Source organism: Hyperolius riggenbachi, chromosome 1 (genome assembly GCF_040937935.1).
Source record: "Hyperolius riggenbachi isolate aHypRig1 chromosome 1, aHypRig1.pri, whole genome shotgun sequence".
In the NCBI taxonomy this organism is placed as follows: domain Eukaryota; kingdom Metazoa; phylum Chordata; class Amphibia; order Anura; family Hyperoliidae; genus Hyperolius; species Hyperolius riggenbachi.
This window is the reverse complement of record NC_090646.1, coordinates 120252180-120274608: the sequence shown is the minus strand read 5'-3', so window position 1 is coordinate 120274608 and position 22429 is coordinate 120252180. Positions and strand designations below refer to the sequence as shown.

Genomic DNA, 22429 nt, shown 5'->3' with positions numbered 1-22429 from the left:
TTACTATAACCGAAGGTTTACTATACCAGAGTTGATTATAACGAAATTATACTGTACTGCAATCCTAGCTCTGGAACAGAAAGTTGTGAGTACTGCATAGATCAAGCCTTACCCACCCTGACTCCAAAAGCAAACAGGAGGGAGAGGCAGGCACAGCACTGAACAAGTCACATCTAGTTAAGGTTTTTGTTATTATACTTTATATATGTGACTTTAAATATGTACATCTAAATGTTAGCGGCTAGAGAGAAATCAGTATTATCCCTGCAATAACTATGCATGCCCAATTTTAACATCAGAAATCAGATATTAGCCACACAGTCAGCAGGGAATTTTTTTGTCAATTTTTTGTAAAGGGATATAACTCCAGTATAAAAAAAAATTGTGAGTTATCCATCTAAGTTTTTGGTAAAAAAAAAAAAAGTGGATATAGATAATAGGGAATGGGGTGTGTAATTTATCTACACACACACACACACACACACACACACACACACACACACACGATAGACTCAAATACAGTGTATATATGTGCAACCCACCAGGACCCCACAATAAGATCTAAAAATGAAGACCTTAAGAAGAATTATAGAATTATATAAATTGTGCAGCATAAAAGGGTGAGGAGGTGAGAGGGTATACCACTAAGGCTGCATCCGAGGCATCCTAAGGCTGCAAACAGGAAACTCAGGAGGAGGGGCTAGGAGCAGCTAACCTGACAGTTACATAGTTACGAAGTTAAGAAAAGGTGGGGGGGAAAGGCTGCGCGTCCCTAAACACATGCTGCAATTGAATGGTTAATCGCACAGGCATACACCGCCTCTGCCAGACTGAAAAATGCATGTCCTGCATCCAAGACAAGTGCTAACATTTATTAAACTAGGAGGAACTTTAGCTTCCAATATGGTTTGCATGCAAAGTATATTATACTAGACACTTGCGCCACCTTGAGGCAGACCTCCGGGCAAGTGACCTGACCTAAATTTAAAACCTTGGCAGCAGCTAAGCAAAAAAATGTGTAACTTACATTTGGTTGAACAGCGAGGAGAACGCCAGCGCATACCACTAAGGCTGTATCCGAAATGACCACCAGCTCAGTGTGCAGCACCTAAATAGATTTTCTGCACACTTTGCATTCAATTCAGATGCAAATCATATGCAAATCTGCTACTACTTATTATGCAAACAGGAAACTCAGGAGGAGGGGCTGGGAGCAGCTAACCTGACAGTTTTGCCTCACCGTGGCACAAGTGTCTAGTATAATATAATTTGCATGCAAACCATATTGGAAGCTAAAGTTCCTCCTAGTTTAATAAATGTTAGCACTTGTCTTGGATGCAGGGCATGCATTTTTCAGTCTAGCAGAGGCGGTGTATGCCTGTGCGATTAACCATTCAATTGCAGCATGTGTTTAGGGACGCGCAGCTTTTCCCCCCACCTTTTCTTAACTTAGTTGAGAGGGTATACATACTGAATGCATGGAGGCATAGGTAGGTATACAGGCGGTCTCAGATCAACTTCAATTAATTAAGGATAAATTTAAGTAGGTAAAGTGCAAATTATAATTACATAAAAAAAAATTTGCATATAGTTGCATTAAGAATAAAAAGTATGATTTTTTTTTAATTTATACACAAACAACTGACTTTGTAGAACAATTGGAAATTATAAAAAAACAGATACTTACACAAAAAATACCCTCAACAAATATAGTCAAGGATGCCATAGAAAAAAAAACACCACATCTGACACAAAAAGAATGCCTAGCCCCAAGCAAAAGAGACTTTGAAAACAAGACACAAAAGAAATGTAATCTAATGATAAACTACTGTGGAAAACATATTGAATGATGGAACATCTTCCAAAAACACTGGGGAATCCTCCTGAATGACCCCATACTAAAAATCATACAAGATTACATTTAGAACGGGCAAAACTATTTGCAACTTAATTGCCCCAAGTCGCCTTAAAAAAAAAAAAAAAAAAAAAGCTGTAATTATACCGCCACAAGTTGAAAGCAATAGGACATGAAAAATAAGATACTTTAAAATATATAGAACAAACAGAGGTTTGGGGACCATTAACATTATATCCCCTACCAATAAGAAAACCTGGCCCATACAACAATTTTTGAACTGTAAGAACAACTATATAATCTATGTCTTGAAGTGCTTCTGCAACCTTCAATCTGTTGGATGAACAAATCCACCGTTCCATTAGATTAAAGAAGCACAAAAAGAACCTTAAAAAAAAAAAAAAAATTTGTATCCAGACACTTTGATCAAGTGCATACAAGAAATTTTAATCTGCTCCAAGTCATCTTAGTTGAACAAGTCCTGGATACAAACAAATACAACAGATACTGAACTTTATATGATAGAGCAACCTATTGGATTTTACAGCTGGAGACTTTGATCCCAAATAGATTCAATTTAGTTCTAGAAACCATGAATGAATATGGACTCAAGATAAGCTTCGTCTGTAAACAAAACTTTTTAAAATCCTTTTTTAACCTCCTTAGCGGTAACCCCGTGTGTGACACGGGGTAAGCCGCCGGAGGGTGCCGCTCAGGCCCTACTGGGCCGATTTAAATAATTTTTTTTTTGCTGGACGCAGCTAGCACTTTGCTAGCTGCGCCAGCACCCCGATCGCCGCCGCCGTGCGCCCGATCGCCGCTATCCGGTGCGGCACGCGGCCCCCCCCCCCAGACCCCTGCGCTGCCTGGCCAATCAGTGCCAGGCATTGCCAAGGGGTGGATCGGGTCTCCCAATGACGTCCCGACGTCGCTGACGTCATCCCGCCCCGTCGCCATGGCGGAGGCGATCGGCGGGGCTGGGGGGATGCCGCTGAGCAGCGGCTATCATGTAGCGAGCCCTGGGCTCGCTACAGGATTTTAAAAAAAAATGTTTTTAAAAAAACTGCTGCGCTGCCCCCTGGCGGTATTTTTCATACCGCCAAGGGGGTTAAAAAACATTTTCAAACTTTTTTTTTTTTATAAAAAATGATGTAATTTTATGTCATTTTTATGTATTTATTATAATTTGCACTATACCCATTTAGATCGATTTAAATTAATTAAGGATATGAGACCTCCTGTATAATATATACAGTTGTGTTCAAAATTATTCAACCCCCACTGAAATTTAGTGTTTTGGCCAGTTTGACATTGATTTTGATCATTTCAGTCATCTTGTAAGTCAGACAAATATAACCTAACATTTATAATGAAATAACCACAAATGTCTTTTCTGTGCTCACATCATTATCAGTTTTATTCAACCCCCAAGTGACATTCATTCTTAGTACAACATCCTTTTCCAGTTATAACAGCTTTTAAACATGAAGCATAGCTTGACATAAGTGTCTTCCAGCGATCTACAGGTATCTTAGCCCATTCTTCATGGGCAAAAGCCTCCAGTTCAGTCACATTCTTAGGCTTGCGCGCTGCAACTGCTTTCTTTAAGTCCCACCAGAGGTTCTCAATCGGATTTAAGTCTGGTGACTGCGATGGCCACTCCAAAATGTTCCAGCCTTTAATCTGCAACCATGCTATAGTGGACTTGGAGGTATGCTTGGGATCATTGTCCTGTTGAAAGGTCCAACTTCTCCCAAGTCTCAGGTTTGTGACGGACTGCATCACATTTTCATCCAATATATCCTGGTACTGAAGAGAATTCATGGTACCTTGCACACGCTGAAGTTTCCTTGTACCTGTAGAAGCAAAACAGCCCCAAAGCATGATTGACCCCCTGCCATGCTTCACAATAGGCAAGGTGTTCTTTTCTTCATAGGCCTTGTTCTTCCTCCTCCAAACATAGCGTTGATCCATGGGCCCAAACAGTTCTAATTTTGTTTCATCAGTCCACAGAACACTATACCAAAATGTTTGTGGTTTGTCCAGCTGTCCTTTGTCCTGATAACCCCTCCCCGCTGTATGCGCTAGGCTTCAAATTTCAAATTCAAAATGTAAAAAAAAAAAAAAAAAAAAAAAATATTTGCACCAGAACAGCAGAACGAGAACAACAACATCAGAAATCCCATCATGCTTTGCACAGCATCAGGGGAAAAATGCCCGGGCAGTTTTCTTCTGTGCAGCTAAAAATGAGGCTTGTATAAGAGAAACAAAGTTCTGATGCTGTGAAACTGTTAGGGAAACACCAGGCCTTTTCAGTGCTGCCGAGTTGATTTTTAGTCTGGAGGTTCACTTTAAGAGTGGTAGTCTTTAACCACTTGCCGACCGCGCACTCATAACGCGCATCGGCAAAGTGGCAGCTGCAAAGTGGCAGCTGCCGGCTGCAGGCTAATTAATCAGGAAACAGCCGCTCGCGCGAGCGGCTGCTTCCTATCAATTCACGACGGAGGGCTCCGTGAATTGCCTGCGGGCTGCCGATCGCGGCTCGCAGGCTAAAAATGTAAACACAAGCGGAAATAATCCGCTTTGTTTACATTTTTACAACGCTGCTAACAGTAGCAGCGTTGTACTAGATCAGCGATCCCCGGCCAATAGGCGGCCGGGGATCGCTGTCACATGACAGGCAGGAGCCTGTTAGAGGCTGCACAGGACAGATCCGTTCCTGTGCAGCCTCCGATCTCCGGGAGGGAGAAGAGGGAGAGGGGGAATCCTGCGGTGGAGGGGGCTTTGAGGTGCCTCCCCGCCACCCACACGCATGCAGGAGCGATCAGACCCCCCCAGCACATCATCCCCCTAGTGGGGAAAAAAAAGGGGGGGGGCGATCTGGTCGCTCTGCCTGGTATTTGATCTGTGCTGGGGGCTGTAGAGCCCACCCAGCACAGATCTTAGTAATTAGCGCTGGTCCTTAAGGGGGGGGGGGTAAAGGCTGAGTCCTGATTAAGGGGTTGAATAATTGTGTCAATTAAGAAATCACACACAAAAAAAAAAATCATTTAATACTGTATTACAAAAACAATTGATGTCATTTTAGTTGCATTTGGTTCTTTAAAAAGTCCTTGTACAATTTCATTCTGAACACAATTACAAACGTACACTAAATTCCCTAAAACCCTTTACAGCATTGGGGGTTGAATAATTTTGAACACAACTGTAGTGACAAACTCCATGCATATGTTGGAAGTATAGATACCAATTTTACAAACAACCTACTGTGGGTCCTGGCTTCCCAGGTGGGTTGCGCGTATATACACTATGTGAGTCTATCACATGTTTATATGCCTCATTCCCTATAATATATAACCACTAAGTGAGTCTTTTTAAAGGGGAACTGAAGTAAGAGGTATATGGAGACTGCCATATTTATTTCCTTTTAATCAATACCAGTTGCCTGGCAGCCCTGCTGGTCTATTTCTCTGCAGTAGTATCTGAATAACACCAGAAACAAGCATGCAGCTAGTCTTGTCAGGTCTGAAACACCTGATCTGCTGCATGCTTGTTCAGGGGCTATGGCTAATAGTATTAGAGGCAGAGGATCAGCAGGGCTGCCAGGCAACTGGCATTGCTTAAAAGGAAATAACCATGGCAGCCTCCATATACCTCAGTCTTCAGTTCCCCTTTAACCAAAAAAACTTGACGAGTAACTCCCAATTTTATACTTAAAGTGAACCTAAACTGAACAGAAGAAAAAGTTTCACTTACCAGGAGCTTCTACCAGCCCCCTGCAGCAGTCTTGTGCCCGCTCCGTGCCAAGCCATTCTTCCAGTCCCCGGATCAATTTCAAACTGAGCCACAGCGGGAGACGGGAGGATCAGATCTTCTGTTCAGTTTAAGTTCACTTTAAGGAGAAACTGAAACCAAGGACTGAACGTCATCCCAATCATACCCCCTTTCCCATGAGAAATCTTTTCCTTTTCTCAAACGGATCATCAGGGGGATCTGTATGGCTGATATTGTGGTGAAACCTCTCCCACAGTGTGAGGTCAGCACCAGGGTGCTGATATCACACTGTGGGTGCCTTGTTGCATTGTGGGAAATAACAGCGGTTTCCAAATGCCAAAAAAGTAGCATCTCCTTCCACAGATGACATCGCCTGCCAGCAGTAAAAAATTAAATGTCACCATGTGATAAATGTCACAATGTAAGTCAGGGAGAGGAAAAGATTTTACTATGGGCAAATATTGACCAAGTCATTTATAAATAATTATTGAAATATTAAGCACTTTTTTCATTATGTTAGTTTCACTGGAGATTCCTCTTTTGGCCCGGTTCACATTAGCGTTCTGAGCCAAAAGCATCCGGTGAGCGGATCCGCCTCACCGGATCCGGATGGCTCAGTCCGTGGCCCGGTTCACATAGTGAAAACGGATCTGATCAATGATTTATTGGATCCGTTTTCACTTAGCAAATACATACCTAATTTTCTGTAGTAGCCGGCGGTAGTCTTCCTCTTCTTCCCCTGTGACTACACAGCGCGTCATGTGACTAGTTACATGACGCGTCATGTAGTCATATGACGCGGAAGAAGACGGAAGCCTCTACTGCCGGCTACTACTGAAAATTAGGTAGTAGCCGGCAGTAGAGGCTTCCCTCCCTCACCCACCCACCTGGCTGCTGCACCCTCCCCTCACGTCGCTAGATTCGCATTGGCACATGCCCCCATCCCCCGTGGAACGGTCCGTTTCTTCACTAGTGTGAAGAAACCTTCCGTTTCCCATTGCCCTAATGCTGCTGTATTTTTTGTCCGGATCCGTTCCGCTAAGCAGAACGGTACGGAAAATTAGGGCCTGCAGCATTTTTTAGATCCGTGGACCGGAACTTACGGAATGTATCCGTACCAACGGACGCATGTGAATGGATCCATAGGTTAACATTGGATCCATTCACATCCGGTCCGTTTGTACAGTATACGTTCTAGTTCCGATCAGCAAAAAAACGCTAATGTGAACCAGGCCTTAGTAAAATCCCTTTACAAAATATTCCACACCGACATAGATTTTATATATTGATTTAAATTCTATCAACTGTTTATTTTCCTATAGAGGGAACACCAGAGGATTCTGTTCTCTCCACATTTAAATGCTCTTCTCTGATTGGTGGTTTCTAAGCCACATGTTCTAAGCCGGAAGTGCGACAAACTCCATTGCAATAAAGTATTTTCCTGAGGAAGGGAGGGCAATATCTCTCCACGCAAACAAATTACCACGTATAAACAGTCACACACACCCTGCAAGCCGAGTGCCTGCAGAGTGCAGGGAATACTCGAGTAGCATGATGTTTTGTGCAGTAGCAAGTTACAGCTGACCGCGAGGAGGGAATTGCCCGGAGGAAAGAAGAGACTTGCCGCGTGCCCCAGCTAGTGGGACCAAGTGCTTCTGCTGGCCCACTCATAAGGGTTATCCATCCAGCACTTGAAGTGAGTTACACCACGACCGGTCAGTCCAGTGTCACTTCTTTGTCATCGAGTGTGCCCTCTCCTGATCCCCTAACAGACAAAATATATCACGCTATATCACTTTTCCTAGTCACGCTCCTATTCTCTCCTAGTCTTACTGAACCTACAGACTGCTGCTGAAAAGAATAAACATCACATCACAAACATTATGCATTGCACAAAAATACAGAACATTTGACTGGAGGGAAAAAAACAAACAAATAAAAAACACATGCCATGTCCATCATATTAAACTTTTTACAAATGTCACAGTCTCAAGGTGGCCACACACGTTACAAGAAAATGATCCTATTTTACGGCAATTCGATAAAAACGATCGGATCTCCCCAAAAAAAAAATCGAAAGCTTTTTTTCATTCGACTGAAAAATCCGATCAGATTTCCCATTTTGTTTTCGATTTTTATCTATCCGGAATGCCAGATATTTTTCTTCAATTTCTCTAAAGATTGTATGGTGTGTGGTAGATTGTCAATTTATTAATATGCACACCCTAGAAATTTTCTCAGAGTTTCCAATCATTTTTATCATAATTGGGGAAAAATTGAACATAGGTGTGTGGTACATTGGTCATATTTTTGAAATGTTACAATCAGTCAGAAAAATGTATTGCAATTCTTAAATTGAACAGATATTTAAAAAATTGTATGGTGTGTGGCCACCTTTAGTCTGCTACAGCTAGTTCCATGACACAAAAAAGAATAAAAAGGTTTTTCCTGACTTCAAAAGTCAGATCGGCTCGGCCATCCTACAAACCTTCATTGATCCATTGACATTGGCTGTCCTCTTGCCCTTTACACAATACTCGTGATGGCAACTTAATTTACTATTGGCCAGATTAATAAACATTTATTAAATACTGCATCATAGTAAATTGCCTGTAAATTTTTCTTAAGCCATTTAATCTTCCAGTATAGAAAGACCTTACCTTTAAGAGGGCAGCCATAAAAAAAAAAAAAATTAAAAAAAAAAAAAATTACACTACATTGTGCAACCCAGTCAGTGGAAACATTTCTGTGGTTGCAGAGATTCTACAAACAAATATCTTCCCAGCCATGAGTGTACACACCTAATGGTGGCCACTAATGATCCAATCTTTTTCATCCAATCTTACCAAATCTATGTAGTAGAAGAGTAAACTGGTGGAATATATTATTGGATACTATAGGCAGTTCCCTTATATTAGATAGAAATGGTAAGATTGGATACAAAAAAGATTGGATCATTAGTGGTCACCATAAGATGGCCAACACTTTACATGCCTGTGTATATGAGTCCCTAAACCTTGACTTAAAGAGGAACTTCAACCTAAACAAACATACTGTCATTAAGTTACATTAGTTATGTTAATTAAAATATATAGGTAATATAATCTCTTACCCACCCTGTTTTAAAAGAACAGGCAAATGTTTGTGATTTCATGAGGGCAGCCATCTTTTTGGTTGAAAGGAGGTGACAGGGAGCACGAGACACAGTTCCAACTGTCCTGTGTCCTGATCACCCCTACCAGCTGCTAGGCAACATGAACAACATAGGAAATCCCATCATGCTTTGCACAGAATCAAAGAAAAAAAGCCCAGGCAGTTTTCTTTTATGGGGCGGAGCTTAGCTTTTGTAAAGCTAAAAATAAGGCTTATGTAATAAAAACAAAGTTCTGATGCTGTGAAACTGTTAAAGAAACACCAAGCCTTTGCAGTGCTGCTGAGTAGATTTTTAGTCTGGAGGTTCACTTTAAAGAGGAACTCCAGTGAAAATAATGTAATAAAAAAAAGGGGGGGGGCTTCATTTTTACAATAATTATGTATAAATGATTTAGTCAATGTTTGCCCATTGTAAAATCTTTTAAATCCCCGATTTACATTCTGACATTTATCGCATAGTGACTTTTTTATTGCTGGCAGGTGATGTAGCTGCTGCTTGCTTTTCTGGCAGTTGGAAACAGCTGTAAACAGCTATTTCCCACAATGCAACAAGGTTCACAGACAGGAAACTGAAAGGACCTTGGTCCTCAGAGTTTCTTGTGGGAGGAGTTTCACCACAATATCAGCCATACAGAGCCCCCTGATGATTGGTTTGAGAAAAGGAATAGATTTCTCATAGGAAAGGGGGTATCAGCTACTGATTGGGATGAAGTTCAATTCTTGGTCACAGTTTCTCTTTAAAGAGGAACTGTAACCAAGGACTTCATCCCATGATACCCCCCTTTCCATGAGAGATCTTTATCTTTTCTTGTACAGGTTATCTGGGGAAGGGGGGATGGGGAAGAGGCTGTATGGCTCATATTGTGGTGAAAGCCCTCCCACAGTGTGATGTCAGGAATTTGTCTGTTAGCCTTGTTGCATTGTGGGAAATGACAGCTGTTTCCAACTGCCAAGCAACCAGTATCTCCCTCTGTGCATATGTATGTTTATAAAAACCTTTTAGCCTATCGCATGTAAAAGGGTGTGGTAATGGATAATGCCAGTTGGTGCAGTCTGTTTTCTTCATGTCTGTCAGTAGTAAAGATGATTACGTACAGGCTGATTGTGGATCAAACAATATGAACAAATTACATGGGAAATATCAATCCTTTCTTGATCTCTCTCCCCCTTTTCGCTAAAGTTCCTCTTTAAGTAGATGAGAACATCACATCTTCTTTCACTGAATCATGCTAGGCTGTTAAATGCCTTTGAGAAGACAAAACATGAAACAGTAGCAATAGTGGCTTCTGTTGTCCTTTAGACAAGACCTTGACTAATGCAGCGTTACATTGTATGCATTACATTGTACTCTTTGTAACTTACGCACCAGTGCTTCATTGGTACATCGAAATACATAGCAGGCGAAGTGGCAGCCTCCATTGTGTAAAGGCTCCCTGCAGATGAAGCCAAAGTGATCCACGTGCTGTATTCCCTGCACAAGAGACCAGGAGAGGGTTAGGAGAAAACACAGCTAATATAAATTGTTATAGCAACATTGTATAGAACAATAATCATTATACAGCAATACTACAGTCTAAATTAGCAGATCACTATTGGTAATGCCAGACATACCATAACTGTGTCAAGAGGGAAGAACGTCCAAGTTCAAAACTACCAGTGTTGTGCTGATGGGTCATGTTATTCAACACAACAGTATAAGTAAAATCAAGTGAATGAATGAAATTGATTTTCCTTAAAATCAGAGTAAACCCTCCCTGAATATCTCTTTGGTTTCAGAAAATTGAGCAAATTGCCAAAATGGAGGAGCTGATACACTCTAAAGAGGAAAAGTTTGAAAAATATATGATAAAGTGGTCGCAATGGTTTATGTTCCAGGAAAGTGATACTTATGCTTGGGTTCCTACTTTAGCTCCAAGATCTACTAGGATAGCTATTCAAAAAATGGGCCCCTCTCAATCCTCGATAATTAACTATTGTCCCCTGACATATATCTCACTAGTCTTCCCTTCGGAACACTATAATGTCTAAAACCTGGTCTAGGAATCCCCTATATACACTTGAGTCAACTCCAAGATTCTTAGGGCTTGTTTCCACTGTTGCGACGCGATTTCGGCCGCATTCCGACGCTTGTAAAAACGCATGCGGATGCGTTTCCACATGCGTTTTTACCTGCGATTTCGCCTGCGATTTCGCATGGCAGGGTGCCATGCGAAATTAACCATGACACTGCCAGGGCTAAATAAAATTGAAAAAGGTGCGAAATCGCACGCGAAATCGCGGGTAAAAACGCATGTAACAAACGCATGCGTTTTTACTATTAAATACATTAGCGGCGATTCGCACGGATTCCCGACGCAAGCGAAATCGTTGGCTCTTTTGTGCGTTTTTTTCACGCTGAAAAAAAAACGCACCTCAACAACGCTACAGTGGAAACAGGCCCATCCACTTGTATTACATGTGCGGATCTGCATGCGTTGGACGCATGCAGATTCGCGATAGTGGAAACGAGCCCTCAGTCTGCCTTGAAGTCCTGGCATAAATTCACCGCTCCTCACTTTGTCTTCTAATTAAGCTCATCTCTCGCTAGGTTAATATGGCTTTTTTATGTTATATGAGATTATATCTGTGATTGTTTACCATATCTTTATCTACCTTATTGTTTCTTATGCTGGAAGACTTGTCTAAGATGATGCACTTGATTTGCACTATGTGGTTATATGTTCTTCATCATGCAATATGTGATTGTAAAGTTGACACTTTTCTTTTGCTATCAATAAAAGATTGTTTGAAAAAAAAAAAAAATCAGAGTAAACAATCCCATTCCCAGACATGAAGCTGAAGCAATCCAACACAGTAATTGCTTGTTAATGAACCAGTTGCTAGGTAACTGATCAGCAGGTACAACGCGTGATTGGCTCAGCAGCTTCCCCATCACAGGATTAGCATGAATAGCACATGCCTCCACTAGCCCAAAGTTACACTTTATGTTCAACATCTTCATTTTTTAGCTGGAGAACATTTTTTAGTAGAGATGGTCAATGAGATGCGAATAATTTTGAGTTTTATGCCATATTATGCAACATTTGTCTGCAGATTCATGCAAGTTGAAAATGGACCAATTGAATTTTACCTCAGCAGGATTTGATTGGTTCACGTTCAAAATGCATTAAAGGGAAACCGTAACCAAAAACTGAACTTCATCCCAATCAGTAGCGGATACCCCCTTTCCCATGAGAAATATTTTCCTTTTCACAAACGGATCATCAGGAGCTCTGTATGGATGATATTGTGGTGAAACCCCTCCCACAGTGTGATGTCACAATCATGGTTCTGACATCACACTGTGGGAGCCGTGTTGCCTTGTGGGAAATAACAGCTGTTTACAGCTGTTTTGAACTGCCAAAAAAGCAAGCAGCATCTCCTTCCAGTGACATCACCTGCCAGCAGTAAAAATGTTGCCATGTGATAAATGTCAGAATGTAGATCAGGGAGAGGAAAGGTTTTAAAATGGGTAAACTGACTAAATCATTTATACATAATTATTGTAAAAATGAAGCACTTTTTTTATTACATTATTTTCACTGGAGTTCCTGTTTAAGTTGCATACACAAACTGTATAATGCTGCATCAACTCGAAATTATTTGCATCTCGCTGACCACCCCTAATTTTTAGTCATAGTGGATTCCTTTACCTCAAGCATGCCACAACAGAAGAGCAATTTCCCAATAAATCTAATAACTATAACTTAATATGAGGAATTATCAGGCAAAAAAAAAAAAAAAAAAATTATATACGAGTTTCCCTTACCTGGGGCTTCTACCAGCCCCATGCAGCCATCCTGTGCCCTCTTAGTCACTCACTGCTGCTCTGGTCCCCCGCTGCCATCTAGTTTCGTTTTTGCCGACCTCAGGGTTGGCGGGCCGCATTGCATACATTTTTACGCGTTGGTGGTGCAACGCGTAAAAATGTATGCGTTGCACCACTAATGCGTAAAATGTATGCACCAGCGGGAATGCGTAACAATGTATGCAATGCAGCCCGCCGACCCCAGAAGTCGGCAAAAACGAAACTAGCTGGTGGCAGGGGACCAGAGCAGCAGTGAGCGACTAAGAGGGCACAGGATGGCTGCATGGGGCTGGTAGAAGCCCCAGGTAAGTGAAACTTTTTTTTTTGCCTGATAATTCCTTTAATATGCAGTAGAACTTAGCGAGAAGCCTTCCCACAAGGAAAGGGCTAAGCTTAACTTCATGCAGGGGAAGAGCAGCGATAAGAAGAGGAGGTTTTGTAATATTCCACAATCCAGACAAGTCTATGGACAGAAGAAAAATGAGCGTGCACTCAGGGCATTCATTGGTTAAACAGGCCAGCCTGCCATGGAATAATCTCACCTTCAGTAGTTGCTGGTGACACCCGTATGGGTAATTCCAGCTTGTGTCCCACTTGCCGGGGACAGGGTCCTCCTCTAGGCTCCTGCTGCCTGTCTTCACCACGTGTATTCTCTGCACGCTGTGGGAACTGCGTGGGTGGGTGGGCAGGCAGCGATAGAGACAAAGTTATGGAGGTGCTGTTACACAGCGTGTAAAACTGAGCCATATGTGGTGCCTGCATGTTGTAGGTGCTGTGTGATAAAATGAAAGTGCAACAGTTTGGGCTGGTGTAGCAAGTACAAGGAACTCACATTGCAAGCCGTGTATACAATTAAACTGTTTATTGTAATCAGGGGCGTAACTAGACAATAGGGCCCCCCTTGCCCAAACGATAGTATGGGGCCCCCTTTGTCCCCAAACGCCACGGGATTGGGAGTCGGCAAATGGCAGCAGAGTGTTCTGCTGTGAAGCAGCATCTGAAAGCAGGAAATAATTACACACTCCTGCACACGGTTTTCGTGAGAGAATGGGGAGGTTTCTTTGCTTATTGGCTGCACTTGCAGTTGGGGAGAGGGAGGTGGAGGGGCCCCTAAAGCCTCTGGGCCCCCCTGCGATGGCAGGGGTGCTTGCTACTCCCATGATTGTAATGTGTTCCAGGGAGATAAGCAACTGTCTTTCCTCAAGGAAATGGGCTGCTCATCTCCCTGAGATGCATTGCAATAAACAGGGAATGCATGTGGCAAAGACAGGCAGCCCTGCGAGTCCAGCAGGGCGAAGAGCAGGAGACCAGAGGAGAACCCTGTGCCAGAGAGGCCTGTCCCCGGCAAGTGGGACACAAGCTTTGCTACCTGGAACAACCATACGGGTGTCACCAGCAACTACTGAAGGTGAGATTATTCCACAGCAGGCAGGCCTGTTTAACCAATTAATGCCCTGAGTGTGCTCATTTTTTTCCTCTCTCCATAGATCTGTACCAGCCACCAAGAGGTCCTGCTATATTCAGATTTACCAAGTTCCATCATATCTAAACCAAATACCCGGACACCACCTGTTGTGCGCCTCCTGTATGGTCACCATACACCAATCCAGATACAAGAGACAGTCCTGACACCTAAAATTGCCAAGAGTGGATTACTGATAAATCTGGTGGAAGGACTCCTTGAAGGACAACCAAGGTGACATGTGACATGATGAAATCAACATGTGTATGTACAGTGCCAAGCACACAAATAACTAGGCTGTGTTCCTTTTTTACTTTCTCTGCCTGAAAGAGTTAAACATCAGGTATGCAAGTGACAGTTTCTGTTTGGGTCAGACTATAGCATAACCCTCACTGATCAGTAATTACAGCCATAAAACACTTTTCGGTCCTTAAATGGCTCCTGAAAGCCAAAGAAAGTGTAAAAAGCAACATAAATCACCTTTTTCCTATGTTGCATTCACCTATGGCCCGTTTCCACTAGAGCGAATCTGCATGCGTTTCCTGCATGCAGATTCGCATAGACAATACAAGTGGATGTGACGGTTTCCACTTGTCAGGATTTCCGAGCATTTTTCTGTGCAGAAAAAAACTCTGCACCGCAGAGCCATCAGAATTCGCATACCGCTATGCGATTCACATACAATGTATTTAATAGGGAATTCGCATGTAGTTTTGGTATGCGAATTGAATCAATGGAAAAGCACACAGGCACTGCCATGGTTAAATTTGCATACATCGTCATCCATGCGACTTCGCATGAAAATTTGCATACAACCGCATGCAAAATTCGCATCTGCATGCACATTTTTACCATGGCGATTCCCACCGTACAAGTGGAAACAGGCCCATACAGTAGACAGTAAAAAAATCTGACAGATTTTAGACTGGTCCAATTCCTCATGAGGATTCTCAGCATTTCTTTTATTCTTTACAAAAGTACTGCCTTGAAGGGATGTACACAAAGATGCTGTGCTGGCCTCCTTACTCGCTGGTACTCTATTTTGACAGTTAGACTGAGCAACTGTCACCCAGCAAGTGCTTTTGAAATTAAGGAAAACCCAGAGAATCCCCCATGAGAAAATAAACTTAAAGACCAAAACACAGATTTTTACCGTCTATTTATTAGAAGTGACATAGGAGAAAAATGTATAGTGCATATTTCTCAGGGACATACATACTTTTTATACACATGCGTTTTTTTTTTTTTATAAGTGGTCCTTTAAGTAGGATTGGAACTACATGTACCTATCTGTATTTCATGTCTGAGGTCAGTTCAGCTACATTTCAATGCTGCATGCAGTAGAGGAAACAAAGTATTATACCAGAACTGAATGGGTGTGCTTATGCACTGCACAGTCTGCCCATGGGGGGCAATGTGACAGGTAATGGTCTCTCACAGAGGGAGGGGAAGGGATATTAGTGGTGTGTTTAGTAAACCTGTATATTGGACACACTTCAGCAACACAGATACACGATGGTTTCACTGATGTTACTCACCTGAGAACAAAAAGAAATTTCTTTAAAGCTCTTTTCAATGACTATTCTCTTCGTATCAGGGCTAATTAGGTAAACCTCCGACTGACCAATCTAAAAGAAATATCACATTTATATCAGTTTTCAGGGAGAATGAGTGACATGAAAAAATGAATGCTCTGAATGAAAAATATTATTCTACTGCAACAGACAATACCCAACAGGACATTGACACAAGCTGCACAGTATTAAAAAGTTAATTAAAAAAAAAAAAGGGGGACGCAGGCCTGAGGTATGTTGTCAGCGTGCTATATTTAGAACAGGCCTGCTCAGTAGCACTCTGTTTATCAAAAGTGCACAAACTCATTGGAAATTGGCTGTTACATCAGCTTAAACCAGTGGAATGTACAGCACTCTAATCAAGTGGAATGTATGACTACAGGGCTGAGGGGCCAGCTGCCCGGCCACAGAATGTAAGCAATATCTTCACGTAACAGGCCGACTAATGGAGATTGTAGCAAAGAGCAGAATATTACAGGTTCCAGCATTTAAAGGGCAACTGTAGTGAGAGGGATATGGAGGCTGCCATATTTATTTCCTGTTAAGCAATACCGGTGGCCTGGCTGTCCTGCTGATCCTCTGTCTCTAATACTTTTAGCCATAGACCCAGAACATACATGCAGCAGACCAGATGTTTCTTACATTGTCAGATCTGACAAGATTAGCTGCATGCTCGTTTCTGGTGTTCTTCAGACACTATTGTAGCCAAATAGATCAGCAGGACAGCCGGGCAACTAGTATTGTTTAAAAGGAGATAAACGTGGCAGCCTCCATTTCCCTCTCACTTCAGTTCCCCATTTAAATGAAACCTGGATTTTAATGGCTACTATGGCACCTTTTACACAATGCATAGGACAAATCTGAGCACTGTGAAATGGAGGTCATTAAGAACTCTAAAGGTGTCCATTATTGGTACATTTTTAGCAATCATATTTTCGATAAAATCATCCAGATTGGAAGAAAAGATTGTATTTAATCTCGCCCAACTATTAAGGCAGGGGTCACATTTGCCCCACAGTCTGATTTCGGCAATGCAAAAAAATGCACATAATGCCTCCAAATGCACAATCACAGTGCAGTAGGAGCAATGTGCATATTACAGCAGAGTTAAAAACCAAACAGAACAAAAAAAAAAAAAAAACACACTGAGGGCCTGTTTGCACTACAAGCAGATTTGATGCAGAAAAACTGACTACAATGAATGCCTATGGGCCTGTTTCCACTAAATGCGATTTTTCTGATGCAGATTTTCCCATAGGCAATCATTGGTTTCAGTTTTTTTGCAGCCAATCCGTGTGTAGTGGAAACAGGCCCTTAGATTCCCTATTGCCAGCAGTCAGTTGCTCTCAGCTTTCGCCCAACAGTGCAGAGGTGGGCGCAAGTGTGGACCCTGCCTAAAGAACACAACTTGGGATCATATCTCCACCAGTTATGACCATATCTAGCATAATCCAACAAGTGGAAGATCATTAGGAGGATGAAATTCGAATATCCCTATTTGAATTTCATCCGAATTTTAAGTTGAGAGCATCCCTGCTGACCAGATTAGCTGCATGCTTGTTTCTGGTGTGATTCAGACACTACTGCAGCCAAATAGAATCAGCAGGACTGCCAGGAAATTGGTATTGTTTAAAAGGAAATAAATATGGCAGCCTCCACGTCACTCTCACTTCGGTTGTCCTTTAAGGAAATTATTGATAATGCAATTGTTCCTAATCTACTGGGCCCAGCAGAGTCTCTATTTTCATACAGTACGATCTGAATACTGTAATCTGATCAAATATACAACTCCTTGCTAAAATTTGTACCATTCGGCCCTTAAAAGGGAACCAGAGACTAAGGAACCTGAAAAATGAAAAAAAGATTTTAAACATACCTGGGGCTTCCTCCAGCCCCATCAGCACGGATCTCTCCCACGCCGCCGTCCTCCGCCGCCTCTATTGCCGGTATCGGGTCCAGTCACTTCCGCCGGACGCGGCCAGTTGTACGCATTCACAGGGGCTCCCTCCGCATGCTGTACGCACGCGCAGTACGGAGGGAGCGACTGGCCGAAGAGACGGGACCCGGTACCGGCGGATAGAGGCAGCGGAGGACGGCGGCGTGTGAGAGATCCGTTCTGATGGGGCTGGAGGAAGCCCCAGGCATGATAAAATCTTTTTTTCATTGATCTCTGGTTCTCTTTAAACATTACCATCCAGAGGTTAGCCTTTATAGCCCATTTAAAAGTTTATTCCCCAGGAAAATAAATAAATAAAAGATACTATTGTCTTCACAGTGCAGATATTAATTGGAGTATCACCTCCATGAGTTACTCTGTCAAAATCCTTCCCCCTGCTCAGGTTAAATAGTTACAGTTATCTTGGCTGAAAAGATACATTAGGTCTATGAGGTCTCAAGCACATCAATCAGGAGAAAAAAAAAAAAGAAAAGAAAAGAAAAAAAAAAGAAGGGCAGAAACTCTCTCCCTGACTGGATGAAGAGTATCACCTTCACACAGCAGCAGTCATAGCTGTGATTGCTCAAGTAATGACAATCTCTTGTGGGGCTTCTTCCAGCCCCTAGAGACCATTTGTATTCCTCGCTGCAGCTCTGGTCTTCTCCCGAGTCCCGCGGGCAGCCCCCAAGTATGGCCCAGTGTCTTCTGCACATGCACTTGCAAAAAAAGCCCACAGCATCAGGAGTTTACTGCTACTGTGCGGTACACTCTCAAAGATGTGGTCCCACGTCCGCACATGCGCAGAAGACAACGACCCATTGGGGTCGGCGATCCTTAGAGGCTGTCAGCGGGACCCCAGAGATGACCGAAACTGTGGCAGGGGACACAAATGACTTCTGGGGGCTGGAAGAAGCCCCAGGTAAGTAAAACTACATTTTGTGGGCTCAGAAGTCCTTTAAACGAAAGCACAACTTACGTGAGAGGGATACGGAGGCTGACATTTATTTCCTTGCAAACTGCCTGGCTGTCCTGTTGATCATCTGCATCTAATACTTTTATAGCCTTAAGCCCCGTCTACACGGGGAGATGTGGCGATCCGGCGGCTCGATTAGCCGCCGGATCACCTCTTCCGCGTCCCCGCGCGTGCCCGCCGCATTCGATTCCCCGCCGGCATCGCTTATCTTCCACTCGATTCCCTGTCATTGTCCCCTCGCGGGGAGCGAGCAGGGAATCGGCGGAAGCAAGATCCGCCCTGTCGGATCTTATCAATCGAGCCGCTGATAAGGAGCATCGCGGCCGCATCTACGCGTGTGGATGCGGCTTTAAGCCTCATCTACATGGTACAATTTTCCATCAAATTGACTGGCGATCGGATAAGAAATTGCATCGTGTGTAGACGACCAAATTGTTACATATCAATTTTGCGATAGATTTTGCATTGATAAAGTACCCAAAATCTATTGCAAAATCTATTGCAATCTGATTGGACCGGTTGGAAGTTATCTAATAGATCAGTCTAATACCTAGGTTCTCAACGTGTGGTATGTGTACCCCAGGGGGTACTTGGGCTGGATATACTTAACCAAGAATAATACATTTAGAGTTGTAGAAAACTATAAATCCTATTTAACCACTTCAGGATTCTGCGTACGCTTAACTACGCCCCTGAATCCTGAAGTGGTTTCCATGGAAACGGCCGCTCGTATGAGCGGCCGTTCCATGTCAGTTCACGGAGGGTGTCTCCGTGAACACCCTGCGAGCCGCCGATTGCGGCTCGCAGGGTAAATGTAAACACGTGGGGAAGATCTTCCCCGGTGTTTACATATATACGGCGCTGCGCAGCAGCAGCGCCGTAGAGGAGATCGGCGATCCCCGGCCTCTGATTGGCCGGGGATCGCCGGCATCTGATAGGCTAAAGCCTATCCTATCCGGCGCAGGACGGCTTTCCGTCCTGCGCCGCACACAGGGGACGGGAGAGGGAGGGAAGGAGGCAGAGGGAGGACTAGTGCTGCGGAGGGGGGCTTTGAGGAGCCCCCCCCCCGCTAGGCACAGCAGCGCGGCGGCGATCAGACCCCCCCAGCAGGACATCCCCCTAGTGGGGAAAAAAGGGGGAGGCCTGATCGCCCTGCCTGATTTCTGATCTGTGCTGCGGGCTGAAGAGCCCCCGCAGCACAGATCAGCCAAACCACCCGGTATCCGGAAGTGGTTAAACAACACAAAATTTGTGTTTTAGCTCATTAAAAGGAATACTGTAGGGGAGTCGGGGGGGAAAAGGAGTTGAACTTACCCGTGGCTTCTAATGGTCCCCCACGGACAGCCACTCACCGATGCTCTGGCCCGCCTCCGGTTCACTTCTGGAATTTCAGACTTTAAAGTCTGAAAACCACTACGCCTGCGTTGCTGTGTCCTCGCTCCCGCTGATGTCACCAGGAGCGCAAGGCGCAGGCCCAGTATGGTCTGTGCCTGCGCAGTACGCTCCTGGTGACATTAGCGGGAGCGAGGACACTGCAATGCAGGCGCAGTGGTTTTCCGACTTTAAAGTCTTAAATTCCAGAAGAGAACCGGAGGCGGGCCCGGAGCATCGGTGAGTGGCTGCGTGGGCACAGGATGTCTTTTGGGGGGGGGGGGGGGTCCATTAAAATCCCCTGGTAAGTTCAACTCATTTTCCCCCGACCCCCCTACAGTATTCCTTTAAAAGCAATAGTAAATGCTTGGAAATTGTTTAGAACCAATTATCTGCTACAATTAAATATATATTTGTCAAGGGGTACTTGTGATATTGTTTACTATGCTGGGGGTACTTGGTGAGTACAGGGTTTTAAAAGGGGTACAAACCAATAAAATGTTGAGAAACACTGGTCTAATAGATCCGATCTGACAGAAAATTGTACCGTGTAGATGAGGCTTTAGACCCTAAACAAGCATGCAGATCAGGTGCTCCGACTGAATTAGCTGCATGCTTGCCTCAGACAGGCGATACAGATGCTTGCAGTTATGCTGTACTTTTATGCATCAGTAGTAACAAGTATTGTTTAAAAGGAAATACATATGGCAGCCTCCATACCCCTCTCACTTCAGGTGTCCTTTAACCAATCTTACTGTGAAGAGCACACCAGTTTCCTGCTGCAGAGTGTCGGGAGGTTGCTAGGTGATCATAAACAAACAGGCACTGAGCAGGAAATGGGGAAAAAGATATCAGGCTCCCCTCAACCCCACTGCACAACACTTAAAGGGGCCCATACACTGGTCGATTTCAGCCATCAATCGATTCTATAGAATCGATTTCTGATCAATCGATCGATTTGTGGCCGATTTTGATGGATTTGATCTGATAGGATGGAATCTCTAGGTCGATCTGCTGCTAGTAGCAGATCGATGGCCCATAGAGTTGCATTGGATCTAATGGTCCAATAATGCATTTAGATAAATTTCCAATAGATTTCATTCTGAAATCTATTGGAAATCTGTTCCTAGTGTGTGGCACACATCAGATAGATACCTGTCAAGTCGAATCTGACAGAAATCTATCTGATGGTTGAATCTGCTGCAAATCTATAAGTGTATGGCCACCTTTAGTCTGAACCCTGCTGTTGATATAAAGGTGAGGTTTTAGATAACAGTGCCATGCTGTCTACTGAATGTCTTTTGCACAGCCATAGGGATTAAAAAAAAAAAAAAAAAAAAAGCTTATTTCCCAAGCTTTTATATTGCCCTTGAATGCATTTATACATGTTAATAAAGTAATCTCCGAGTTATTTTTCAAGTTACATAAGCCCAGTTTGTCCAACCTTAGTTAAACGGAACCTACACTAAGGGCCCTTTTCCACCAGCGCGTTTGCGCTGGCTGAATCGCAAAACCGCAAACCGCTAGCGATTTTACAATCACTACGGTTTGCTTTTTAACATAGGAATCGCGGTAGGTCATTTCCACTACCGCGATTCGCTTTTGTCAGGAACGCGAACGCGCGGCGGAGCGATAATTGCCGCGATTTTGCTATGCAGTGCATAGCATAGCAAAATCGCGGCGACGAACGTCGGGGAATCGCCGGTAATTGCGATTCAACAATCGCTAGCGTTCAGCGTGAACGCTAGCGATTGCAAGTGGAAAAGGGCCCTGAGAAGGATGTGGATTTTTCCTTTTCAAATAATACCAGTTGCCTGACTCTCCTGTTGATCCTGTGTCTCTAATTCTTTTAGCCACAGCCCCTCAACAAGCATGCAGATCAGGTGCTCTGACTGAAGTCAGACTGGATTAGCTCATGCTTGTTTCAGGTGTGTGATTCAGCCAACACTGCAGCCAAAGAGATCAGCAGGACTGCCGGGCAACCGGTATTGTTTAAAAATAAACATCCAAAGTCCTCTCAGTATAGGTTCCCTTTAAAGGATCACTATAGCGGAAAATTGAAACATTTTAAATGCATGTAAATACAAAGATGTATGGTTTTTTTTTTTGAGTAAAATGCACTATAAATTACTTTTCTCCTATGTTGAAGTCACTTATAGCAGTTAGACATCTGACGGAATTGATAGTTTTTTGACTAGTCCATCTCCTCACGGGGGATTCTCAATATTTAATTTATTCTTTACAAAAGCACTCCCTGGAGAGGATCTAGAGGAACATGTAGGAGACCCCCCTAACCGTTTGCACACTATGCAGTTGGACAGAGAAACTGCCATTCGCTAAACACTTTTGAAAATGAAGAAAACCCTTAGAATCCCCCATGAGGACTAGTCCGAAACCTGTTGGTTCTGTCAGATTTCTACTATCTATTGTATGTGATAGCAACCTAGGAGAAAAGTATTTCAAAGCACATTTTACTCTTTTTCA

At 43.3% G+C, this 22429-nt stretch overlaps 1 protein-coding gene across 10 annotated transcripts in view; it reads right to left on the bottom strand.

Moving 5' to 3' along the window:
* Positions 1-22429, bottom strand: part of TBC1D1 (TBC1 domain family member 1) — a 222096-nt gene that overhangs the window by 106443 nt on the left and 93224 nt on the right. For 9 of the 10 annotated variants that reach the window (XM_068278440.1, XM_068278441.1, XM_068278442.1 and 6 more), the window contains 2 exons: positions 15630-15719; positions 10149-10253 (listed from right to left, as the gene is read on the bottom strand). In XM_068278440.1, coding sequence (XP_068134541.1) covers positions 10149-10253; positions 15630-15719 — 195 coding nt within the window. Of the gene's footprint in view, positions 1-10148; positions 10254-11434; positions 11526-15629; positions 15720-22429 lie in introns of those variants that run through there. The other variant, XM_068278450.1, reaches the window with a different exon arrangement.